General features: G+C 43.0%; 1 protein-coding gene across 2 annotated transcripts; it reads right to left on the bottom strand.

Moving 5' to 3' along the window:
* Positions 1-55: 55 nt before the first annotated feature.
* Positions 56-11,590, bottom strand: FTSJ1 (FtsJ RNA 2'-O-methyltransferase 1). 2 transcript variants are annotated; one of them, XM_039347077.1, is made up of 10 exons: positions 11,328-11,588; positions 9,740-9,809; positions 9,543-9,645; positions 9,327-9,405; positions 9,158-9,210; positions 8,877-8,930; positions 8,074-8,176; positions 3,555-3,638; positions 2,343-2,446; positions 56-1,720 (listed from the first exon to the last, which is right to left on the bottom strand). In XM_039347077.1, exons 1-10 carry the CDS (start codon positions 11,446-11,448, stop codon positions 1,520-1,522), a joined length of 972 nt encoding a protein of 323 aa, XP_039203011.1. In that variant the 5' UTR covers positions 11,449-11,588; the 3' UTR covers positions 56-1,519. The 2 variants fall into 2 exon arrangements, with proteins under 2 accessions (XP_039203011.1, XP_039203012.1); XM_039347078.1 differs by lacking the exon at positions 8,877-8,930 and having other exon boundaries at positions 11,328-11,590.
* Between the last annotated feature and the right edge of the window lie 117 nt (positions 11,591-11,707).

The raw sequence follows: 11,707 nt of genomic DNA, 5'->3' as shown, positions 1-11,707 counted from the left end.
AGAAGGGAGGGAAAGGAGAAATTTTGGCTGGTCTGTACTGAAGAAAGCACTGAAGAAATGATAATTTTTTATTAAAATAAATGCTGCAGTTTTGAGCAATACAATAGGAAAAGGTGCACACTAACCAGAAATTAAGTTAAACATCCTTTAAATTAACAAGAGCAAGCTCATGCGCAGTTTTCATCCCTAGATCTGACATTAAACGAGCATTCAAGTTATCCATTTTCTCACTTTAGAAAAGAACTGACAAAGATGCAATGTTTCAGTTACCTCAATAGGCTTATTACTGTCTGGAGCAGTGGTTCTCAACCTGTGGGTCGCAACCCCTTTGGGGGTCGAATAACCCTTTCACAGGGGTCGCCTAACTAGGAAAACACATATTTCCGATGGTCTTAGGAGCCGAGACCAACCCCTTTGGGGGTCGAATAACCCTTTCACAGGGGTCGCCTAACTAGGAAAACACATATTTCCGATGGTCTTAGGAGCCGAGATACCGCTCCTCTATCCGTATCCGCACAGTTTCAAGCTGGGGGCCGTTGCAGTGCCAGATTCGTTTCTGTCGACATCTCCTAAGGGAGGCTGTGCTGCTTTGCGGCCCTTTCCACGGAGGAGGCTGACCTAAGCTCTGCCGGTGCTGTCGCCCTCTTGGCTCTCTCTCTCTCTCTCCCCCTCTCCCCGCCTGGGTGCTTCTCCAACCAGGCTGGGCAGAGCCAGCGTAGTGGCCTTCCTGCGCCCCTTCCCCGATCAGCTGGAGCCGGGCAGGCCAGCAATCTTTGGAAGTGAGGCGAGGACAGGCAAGGCACGCTGAGCCCTGGGGGCAGTGGGTGAATGGGTGGCGTTGGTACGGGCTTGGAGATCCCTTTGGGTTGGGGGTCACCACAACATGAGGAACTGTATTAAAGGCTCGCGGCATTAGGAAGGTTGAGAACCACTGATCTGGAGTGAAACTACACTCCCCTTCCTAGCTGACTTTCAGTATCTATGATTGAGATAAAGAGCCCTGCAAAAGCGCTCCATCTCTGTGGTTGCTTCAATTGTCACTCTCATGCAGATCTGGAGATCTTGGAGTAGGACAAACTGAAAAAGGGACGAAGAAGAAGTGACCGTGGTTTCAACCATTACAAGTTCTCCCCTTTGGAAAAGGGGGGGGGGGAAGGCAGGAAGTGGGAATGAAAGAGGCAAGATTCTCAAGCTGCTCTGTAACAACCAGGCTGTCTAACATGATGGTCCTGCACGAAAGCCCTGGCCAATCTCTTGTTATATGCAGTCTCCTTCTGAAGTCTGCTGCTGGATAGCCAGGTTGTCTAGGATTATGTGTATATATTGGAAGGGCAAAGTTCTTTTGCATTTCAGTATGACTCCGAAGGCCTGTTGTAGTACTAATGTGTCCTGAGAACAAGCACCCTCAAAGGTCCAACTCTCCAGACAAGCTCATCTTTTCTATCTTTGCTCCTTCAGAAGATAAAATGTAGTCTTTCAACCTGACAGAGGGTCAGTGTAACACAATCCTGTGATTGTGTTACATTGACAGTTCCTCCAGGGCATCTACGACCTCAGTCTCTGAAGGAAAATTTGAAGCCCCTGGCACTGAAAGCTGAGGGTGGGGCCCTTGTTCCTTGGTAAGGAGGTTGTGTTTCTTTAAGAAGCAGGCTTCTTCGTAGGCAGGACGGATAGGCGGCTGGGTCGGGGGCACGTAGGTATACTCCTTCTCAGGATCCAGCTGACCCCATGGGAGAAAGAGAAAGGCTTACATTAGCTCATCTAGGAAGCTGCTCCTGGTTGGAACGCCGGACTCCCAACATTACTTCTTTTTCAACTTTCTCTCTGCCTGCTGTCAGACTTCCTTGACAACAGTTCTAAGGCAGGGGTCCCCAACTCCCAGTCCATGGACCAGCACCGGTCTGCGTCATGCATGCAATCGGGCCATGCAAACAAGCAAAGTCCCATCTGTGGGATGCAGGCAGTGCATGAAACCATGTCCCCTCCAGCCCATGGAAAAACCTCTCTCCGTGTAACTGTCCCCGGTGCCCAAAAGGTTGGGGGGGGGGCTGTTCTAAGGCACCAGAGCTCTTGTCCTGTGAGTGGATTCAAACACTTGGCACTAACTGTAGGTACCCCCACCACCCCTTTGCTGGAGAAAAGGGTTGCAAATATTACTTCCGAGGCTGGACAAAGAATGGGATCTGCATCTATCTATTCAAACCTGCTGCTTAGTTACTGGATTTACATTTTTCACAAATAAAAGCTCAACAAGTCTGGTTCATGTGAAAATGACTTTTTGGATGGGCCATCTCTGCTTATTTCCAGATCACCTGCTACCCCAGCAGGGCACCAGGTCTTACCTGTAGCGGGTAGGTCCGATCGGAATCATAAGCACTCAGATCGCCACAAGCCAGGAAAGGGACAATGACCCGATTGGGACCTTCCAGCTGATTAAAATCCACATCTGTAGTGGAGAGAGATCACAAAAGCAAGAAGACAAATATTACTGTCTTTACACACTTGCCTGCCACAGGACCTCCTTCTAATTATTGTCCTTGCCTAAATGTTCATAGATTTGTTCTACTTGTGCTTCTCTTCCACAATTGAGGAAGTTTCTTGCAATCCAAAAATTTTCTTAGGAAAATTTTTAGGGCAGAGGTAGTTTTTGTGGCAATTTGTGTTCTGATGTTTGTTTAAAGAAACAATAAGCAAATTTTCTCCCTCCTCCTTCCTAACTTCTCATATTTGTCTGTGTGTACCCTTTAACTAGGTAAAATGGTGCATTGCTGGGCAACAGGTTTTGAACCAAGGTACCTCAAAGGTTGTCTAATTTTCCCTAAAATATTGAGGGCAGTTTACATTAAACTGCATTATAATCTAGGCTCACAATTAAGGTCTGGACAGCAACAACTGCCCAGGTTAATCTCTTGCTGGTTGGAAACAGCAAAATTGAGCCAGTATAATTTGCTTTCTGGTTCCTCCACCCAAGAAGCTTCCTTCTTTCACCAAAGATTCTTTCCTCGACTTTTAGTTTCTCAAGATGTTTCAACTGATTTCAAGATACCAAACAAGTTGCTGCTCAAAGTTCCCCGAGAAAAAGAATAGCATAAGCCCCTCCTTAATTCCCAGCAGCAGCAATTAATCAAGGACCATACAGTCAAGATCATCTAGGCCAGTGTTTCTCAACCTTGGCAACTTTACTATGTGTGGACTTCAACTCCCAGAATTCTCCAGCTAGCAATGCTAGCTGGAGAATTCTGGGAGTTGAAGTCCACACATCGTAAAGTTGCCAAGGTTGAGAAACACTGATCTAGGCCAACTTCTTTCCAATGCAGGGAACCAATTAGTATTGCATCTCAGATAGATGGCCATCCACCTTCTGCCTAGAAGCCTTTAGGGTACGGAAATCTGCTACTTCTCAAGAGAATGGCATCAATCACTCCCAGAATCTCATCACTCACAATGTTCCTACAAATAACTTGAACCATTCACCCCCTTTTTTCAGCATACTTCTCCCACATTTCCCAGCATATCGTCATCAACAATACCCTCTTCTCTTCAAGGTTTCTTACCGTAACAATGATCCAATAGGGGATTGGACATGTTTGGCACATAACCTTCAGGGGGACTATAGTTTCGGCAAACAGCAAAGGCTTCTGAAAATGGAAAGGAAGTTAAGGCTTTGCATGCCTCTTCTTCAGTTCCCTCAATTAAGTCACAGAAGAGTGCAAATAATTTACCTCTATCTGCCTAAAATAAAGCTACACTCTGCACTGAAGCAGTACACATACTGTACAGCAGGGGTCTTCAAACTTGGCCCTTTTATGACTTGTGGACTTCAACCCCCATTATTTTTATGAATTATCCTGACTCAGATCCTTTCACACTTAGGAATTAGGCATAAGGCTACAGAAGTGAGATGTGATGGTAACACTAAATGGCAAGTCTACAATTATACGTACAAATAAATTAAAAATTATACCTCTTAAAAATATAATGGAATCATGGGTAAAATATGGGAGTTTTTTGTATTGAAGCAAACAGGGACCAAAGTCACTGAATTAAATCCAGAAAAACTATTCAGAAATTAAAAGATACAGATACAAATTAGGTCTCAAAAGAATTATGTTTTCCCACTCAGAACTGAATGCCAATACAATTGGTTTGCATTTAAGATCTCAGTATGTATGCTTTATTCTACACCCACAAAATATTTTTTTTATTTTAGAACAGTGATTCTCAACCTTTCTAATGCCGTGACCCCATAATACAGTTCCCCATGTTTTGGTGATCCCCAGGGGCGTGGCCAAGTGGGTGTGGCCACCAAGTGGGCGTGGCCACCATGTTGTGGTGACCCCCAACCATAAAATTATTTTAGTTTCTATTTCATAACTGTAATTTTGCTACTGTTCTGAATCACAATGTAAATAATTATTTGGATGTGATTTGAAGTTTGTGTAATGAATTGAAATGAGGTAAGGTTTAACATTGTTTCTTTTTTTAAAAAAAGAAACTGGTGATTAAAAGAGGGATGAGAGAGATTAAGAACTTGAACATATCTGGAAGAGATAATTGAAGTGATAATCTGTTGAAGTAAAACAATATTTGATTATGGAAATTGTAAATTGATAAAGTCTTAAAACAGGTTTAGTAGTAACAGAAACTTAAACTAGAAATGGAATACCGTATTTTCCAGCATATAAGACGACTCCCAACTTTTGAGAAGATTTTCAGGGTTTAGGATTCTAAACCCTGAAAATCTTCTCAAAAGTTGGGGGTTGTCTTATAGGCCGTAAAATACGGTATTTCCTAGTTTGATGTTGCCTAGTTTGGTAATGAAACATCTGCAAGAAAACACAGAGATCACCAAACCACAAACCAGAAGTCATAGGCAGCACATTGCAGAAGTTACCAAAACTGTATCAAAGATCTGTATCTCCAGATCACCAGTTGATAGCATCAGTTGAGGAAAATTCTAATCCACACATCAAGAGGGCATCCAGGTGAAGAAGATTCATTCAGGAGGAAAGGAAAGCAGACTGACACCATTTGACTGCACAATCAGCTCAGCTAGTTGACTGGCTCCCTCCCAACCCCTTATTGATCTCAGACACTGATTCTGGGCCAAACACAAGGCAAGCAAAATGCCATCAACATACTGATGCCACCTCCTTCCAAAGTCCAAGCTGATTTCTTTGATGATTTGTTTGTACTTGGAAAAAAGCAGAGTAGAGGAATATTTTTTAAGTGGATCTGAGTCAGTGGGAGACAATGGAAGGTTGCAGAACCAATTCTGGGTATCTGCAGCTCTGTATCTGGTGGACATGGCCACCCCCAAATGACACAGGTTGTAATTAGAAAAGAAACCATTTCTCTGGATATTTCTAGGAAAACTACAAAGGTGACTGGAATTACTTTTAAAATAGTCAAAAGAGTCTCAACTTAAGCCAAGATTTACTGATGAAAAAGTTGCCAAGTGTAAACCATGCATCACAAGCTTCTTTTGGAAGAGAACAAAGTCAAAAAGAAAAAAGAAAAAGAAAGCTCTTTAAAACAACCCTTCAGACAAGAAAGGATTTTATCACTATGCTTAAAAAATAAAAATCCATTAGTAATACTATATCACTGTTGCTTGCAAAGGGCTCCCCTTTATGCCAAACTAGGCACCTGATGAACTCTGGCAAGACCAATCAACTGTGTGTAAACATCTTGAAGGCTTTGGGATGTTGAAAGGGGTGATTTAAAAACCACACCAAGCCTCTGTATCAAAGGCCAGTTTTCCCACCATGAGGCAAATGCTTCTTACCACCCACCTAGAAGAAGCCCACCAGTAGCAATTTCCAAAACGCCCAGTGTGCCAGCTACGCATTCTGCCAGGAGCCTAAAGATCGGAGTTCAAGAAAACCCACATGATAGATGAGCTCTCCCGTGTGGACATCCCAGCTTGCAAATCATCCACGCCGTTCAACCCAAGACCGACAGGCCGTGCCCCCTCTCAACTTCTGAAGGCAACAACACCCTCCTCTGCCACCCAGAACCCAAGCTCTTTCCCAGGGAGACCAAAGTCTGCTTAACCAGCTGCAGGAGCAGAGCACACACAGTGTCCTCAGCTGCCCCTCCAGCCTACTTTGCCGGCTTGCCCTTTGCCAACCAGGCGCTCCAGATTTTACAGGTGATACCTCCCGGTAACAAGGGGGACCTTAATTTCTCCAGATGCCACAATCTGTGGGCGGTCGGCTACAAGGAGCAGAGCACGAACAGCGCTGAATGGAGAGAAGCAAGCGGGGAGTGGAGTACGTGAAGGGGGCGTGACCAGGGCAGCGGGCAGAGGGAAGGGGCGGCTCCAGAGGCAGGGGCGGCGCTCAGAAGCCACCGACGGCTCAGATACCGACTGCACTTCCATGGCTCCTGCCTGCCTCAGCTTCCAGAAGATTGTCCCGGCCCCGCTTTCCTCACTCCGTGGCCGGCTTTAGGCGCCCTCCATCCCCAAGGCACACGCCAAACACACCACAAAGACCGAGTCTCTCTCGCTCAACCTACCAGTCGCCAGCAGGAGCGCCGCACGGGGACATGCTGAGGAGGCGGCGTTGGCAGCTACGAGGAGCAGAGCGCGAACAGCGCTGAATGGAGAGAAGCAAGCAGGGAGTGGAGCGCGCAAAGGGGGCGTGACCAGGGCAGCGGGCGGAGGGGAGGGGCGGCTCCGGAGGCAGGGGCGGCGCTCAGAAGTGAGGGAGGGGGCAGTGGCGAGACGAGCCCAAAACAGAAACCTGGAGAGCGCAGCAGGCGGCGAGGGGAGGGGCCAGAACAAAGAGAGAAGCGGCTGGGAAGCCGGAGAAGCGAGGAAGATGCAGGGATTTCTACGATATGATGCAAAAAAAAAAAAGGACAGCTAGGGAAAAGGGAAAAAAAATGGCGGACAGCATGGTTTGACGACCCCCGTGAAATGGTCGATCGACCCCAAATGGGGTCGTGACCCATAGGTTGAGAACCGCTGTTTTAGAAGATCAAAGAGGAAGAAAAAATATGTCCAGTTCATGGGTAATATATGTGATCAGGGGAAATTCACAGATTATTTATAGCATGGTTGACATCCTCCTTCTAGAACGGCTCAGTTTTTCAACTATTTGCCTGGAAATAGATGGATGTTTATTTTGAGATGAAAACTAGGATTTTATTAAGTTTTCAAATGAGCAATAAAAATAATACAATTAAAGGAAAAAAGGACAAAAGTGCAAGAAAGTAAGAAAAGCAAAATAAATAGCCTCTCCCCCTATGACCTCCCATCCTCTACAATTTTTTTTCACTTCCTCTCAGTTAATGAATATAAAACTCTTTATCCCAGATCTTATTTCTTATCAATAGCTAAGTAACATCATTTCCAATCTGATTATCTGCAAAACATCCAGAGCTCTAAAATATTAGCATTAACATATATTAACAACCCATATCTTAATGTTTCTGTAATAAAATCCCATTTAAAAGCATAAAATAGCCTTACACAAACAAAATAAAAAAACCCCAAAATTTAACTCATCACAGAGGCCTTTTCTCTTCACAAAATACAAGTATATATATATACAGTATTTTTCCCCATTATAAATAGCAATACTTCCAAAAAAGCTCACCTCAAATAGCAATTTGTCCTATTGAAATAAACATTCCACATCTCAACCATAACCTATAACCATATCAATATTTATATTTATGAATCCCAGTATCCCAATATAAACAAAAGAATGAGATTTAGCATAACAGAGAAACATAATTTCACCTTTAAAAAAAGTTCACCAGGCTTTCTTACTTTGAATAAAAAAATGATTAAATGCAAAGCCAGTTTAAGTGCTATAAAATTTAGATACATAAAGTAACTATAGTGAAAAAAATGTTAACACCTTATTAAATGTAAGCAAGTCCAATATATCCCATTTTTCCAGTTATCAATGAATCCAAAATGAGCTACCCAAAGTAACAGCATATCTATGATTCCATTAAAGCTTTCCAATTCTGTCAGATTTGATGCACGTTTCCCCATGAAACAAAAAATGGTCAATATGCATGCAAGAAGCAGTCATGTAAGAAACTGTTACTCACCAATGCTAGAGTTGCGACTACTTCGGGGTTTGGCACATGTCACATCAGGGAAGAATATCTTCAACTGGGAATAGAGAAGAGTGACATCCTTCCCTCGGAATATCTGAAATGGGAGAACAAAATGCTACATCACACTTGGATTAGCTGCGTTGTTACATTGTCACACAAACTACAGAAACTGAATGAGAAGTAAGGAGTTCTTAGGGGTATAATGAATCCAGGAGCAGAGGCAGAGAGAGAAATCGAGTGCACCTCCAGAAGAAATGTAACCTGTCAGCTAGGTGCAGTAATTTAGTACTTCTGGCAGTCATCCCAATCTGAGGTTCTGTGCTTCCAAGATCACCAACCCATCAATTACAATGGAAATGGCAAAATACAGTACTGAAACTTTCAGAGGTCTTCATCGAACGATACAAGTCATACAGTTGCAACTCTTTGGATACTGGTGACCAACAGCTCCCAACAGCCCAAGAGAGCATGGGCAAATAAGTTTGCACATGATCTGAAGTCCTATCAAAGTTACTTTGCTAATTAAGTTTTGGAAGTACCTGCTGTTTCCCAGATCGTTGCTGAAATAGGTGAAATCCACCTTGATCTGACTGACAGCAGATTCGGACTGCACTTGCCCACTGAAATCCACCACATTTGCTTCAGCACTGAATCAGTTAATTCTCTAAGGCAAGAACTAGTGTTGGAAAACTACTATTCACTTTGCTGTGCTGCTGGATACAAGCAGGCTTGAATAAGTGATACCCAGAAGTGCTTTGTTACATCCAATGATATTCTTCATCTGCATGGCTCACCTTAGCTACAAATGTCCCCCCTTTCTTTAAGACATGCATAGTAATGTTCAAGGCCTGGATAAAAGAGGAAAAAAGAACATCAGTGGGATGGCTAATTCGGATGAAGTATTTTTAAGTACAGTTCTAGGATCTGCTGGTGTTTCTATGGCAACAGAACTACCACTATCTCATTATACTTTGGAAAAGAGGAAGAAATTTAGAAAAAAAAAACAACCTTCAGTAGCATCTTATGTGGTTTGCTTTAGTCATCAGACATGGGAATAAAATTAGAATATACCTACAGCAAGCAACAGTTGGGCTTGGATGTACTCATCTATATCATGGAGTCCAGTCACTGCAAGAGCAAAAGAAACATTCATTATGGCTACCAAATGCAGCTTCTCCCCATTCTACAAGAAAACAGATGTCAGCCTGCCAAAGTTGGTAATCCGTGATAAGGTTGAGACCTACCGTCAGGGGCTCCATCACATACAACCAGATCGGCTGGTTGCCCCTCAAAATGATGAATGATTTCCTGAGCTGTTGAAACCTAGAAAGAGAAGAGGACAAAGAAGAACAAGGGGGATTTTTTTAAAAAAAAAAAATAGGGCTCATATTCTGCCCTGGGTTAGGATGGGAGCAGAACATGGGGTTATTTCCTATACGGCTTCATTAGATAACACGTACCTTGGTGATGTCCCCTTGGATTTGAATGACTCCTGGCAATGGAGCCATGGCTTGCAAATCTACTGCCACTATTTTGATATCTGCATTTTTGGGATCTTCTCCTCTGGAGAAAGGGAAAGAGGAGAAAGTAGGATGATGTTGTTCTCTCCCTGAGAGGCATAACCTTCCACCACCCTGAAGGCAAATAGTTTCCTTACTTGAGCTTTCGGCTGAGAACTTGACTCCAGCTACCAGGTGCTGCACAAAGATCTACAGCCCGGGTGACACCTGGAAAGGGCAAAAGAAGAAGAAATAATTGCATTATTGCAATACAACTGTCAGGAGGAAAACCACAAAACATAAAAGTGACACCAAGTATGCTTTGTAAAAATTCGTAAAAAAAATTGTAAAATTTTATAAACAATTTGTAAAATTCGTAAAAATTCCAGAGGGCTTATCTCTGCCTCCCAAATAGCATTATTTTTGCTGTGAACAAGTAGCTTTCTGCACATGTTCAGTGGTAATATTTCTTTCCTGGATAGCTTGCTTATTTCAAAGTAATCATCACAGTTAATGTATGAGGCTTGAAGTACAATTTCATAAATCTTGAAACATAAGGACTGATTGATAATTATTTATATTCTGTCTTCTGTAGCAATCTTAACTCCATGAAATTAGGATCCACAACACATGGTAAAGCCATTCTTCTTTTAATGGAAAGATGCTAATGCTTATAGAGTTAGGATTAAGAATGTGGAGATCCAAGTTCAAATCTCTACTTGACCATTCCTGAATTACTTTTGGTCTGTTATTATCTCTCAATCCAGCTGACTTTCAGGACTATTGTGAAGATAATGTTGTAAGTCAGCACCCACCCACCCTTCTAGAGAAGGAAATATTTGGGGGAATATTAAAAAAAGGTAGAATATTATATTTCCCCAAAGGATCTTAAAGGCAGAAAAGCAGATTTGATAATCCTATTCAGAAAGACTGAGGCCCCATTCACAAGCAAATATTACCTGCAGAAGCCCATTCAAAATAGAATCTTTTGAAATCCCTTGGAGCAAGATTTGATAGCTAATAAGAGCAGAGTGATAGGATTAGAACCAGCAACCCCTCACCCAAAAAATCCAACATAGGATATAGCCATCAGCCCCAGCCCCAGGGAAGCAGGACATGACTTTTACGACATAATAGGATTAACCCACCATTAGAATACCAAAAGGCACACTCAACCTCAGGTCAAAGTTTATTGCATAAGAATAGGCTCAAATACAATGCCACAGGAACAACTCCAAACACAAAAGTCCAAGAAGGTATAAAAACCCACCACGCCCAGCTCCATTTTGTCAGCCACCCCAGAAACATGCTGCTATCACTGAAGTTTCTGGCAACAAAATAAACAACAACCTTCTTTCCAAACAGCCTCCATTTTGCTTATTCCTGGCTTGGACTGGACCTGAAGATTTTTCTTTCAACAATATAGAGAAGATCATGTATGACCCTTATGTTCTTGAAAGAAAGATAATAGCTAAAAGTGTTAAATCCCTTTGATAGGTTCATGGGATAAGCCATGGATCTAAAATGTGTCTTTGGCCTCAGTGCTCATACATACCTTCCAATGCAGCCCCTTCAAAGCACTGGTGGGGGATGGAATTATACTTTAGTATGATACATCTGGAAAATAGTAGATCAGGGGTTCTCAACCTTGGCAACTTTAAGACTTGTGGACTTCAACTCCCAGAATTCTTCAGCCAGCTTTGTGGCCAATTTATGATGTAATTTGCGAGCATATTTTTTCCCTACCTTTAAATAAGTGATATTCTTCATCCAGCTGAAGAAGTTTGAATGCACTACGAGCTCGCCACCCTTCTTCCTTGGCCAGACGGTAGTAAATATCACGTTTGTCTTTGGAGGAGCGTCCCATTTTCCCTTAGGTATGGCTGGTGACTGTGGTAACTCTTAAAATACCTTCGGATTTCGAATGCAAGTTACACAACACGCGTCACCGAAAACGTATCCCCGCGCTCTGCCGCAAAGCTCCAGGACAGTCGCAACAGTTACCCGTAGCGAGTTAACTGTACTGCGCTGCATCCTGGGAGTTGTAATGTCTAATTCTCCCGGTTTCGAGCGCTGAATGAGAAGATAACGTTCTAAAGGACTCCGTTTCCCAGGGTGCCACGGAA

This window comes from Crotalus tigris, unplaced genomic scaffold, assembly GCF_016545835.1.
Source record: "Crotalus tigris isolate CLP2741 ecotype Arizona unplaced genomic scaffold, ASM1654583v1 scf7180000018053.2689490, whole genome shotgun sequence".
NCBI classification, from domain to species: Eukaryota; Metazoa; Chordata; class Lepidosauria; order Squamata; family Viperidae; genus Crotalus; species Crotalus tigris.
This window is presented reverse-complemented; position numbering and strand designations above follow the sequence as displayed.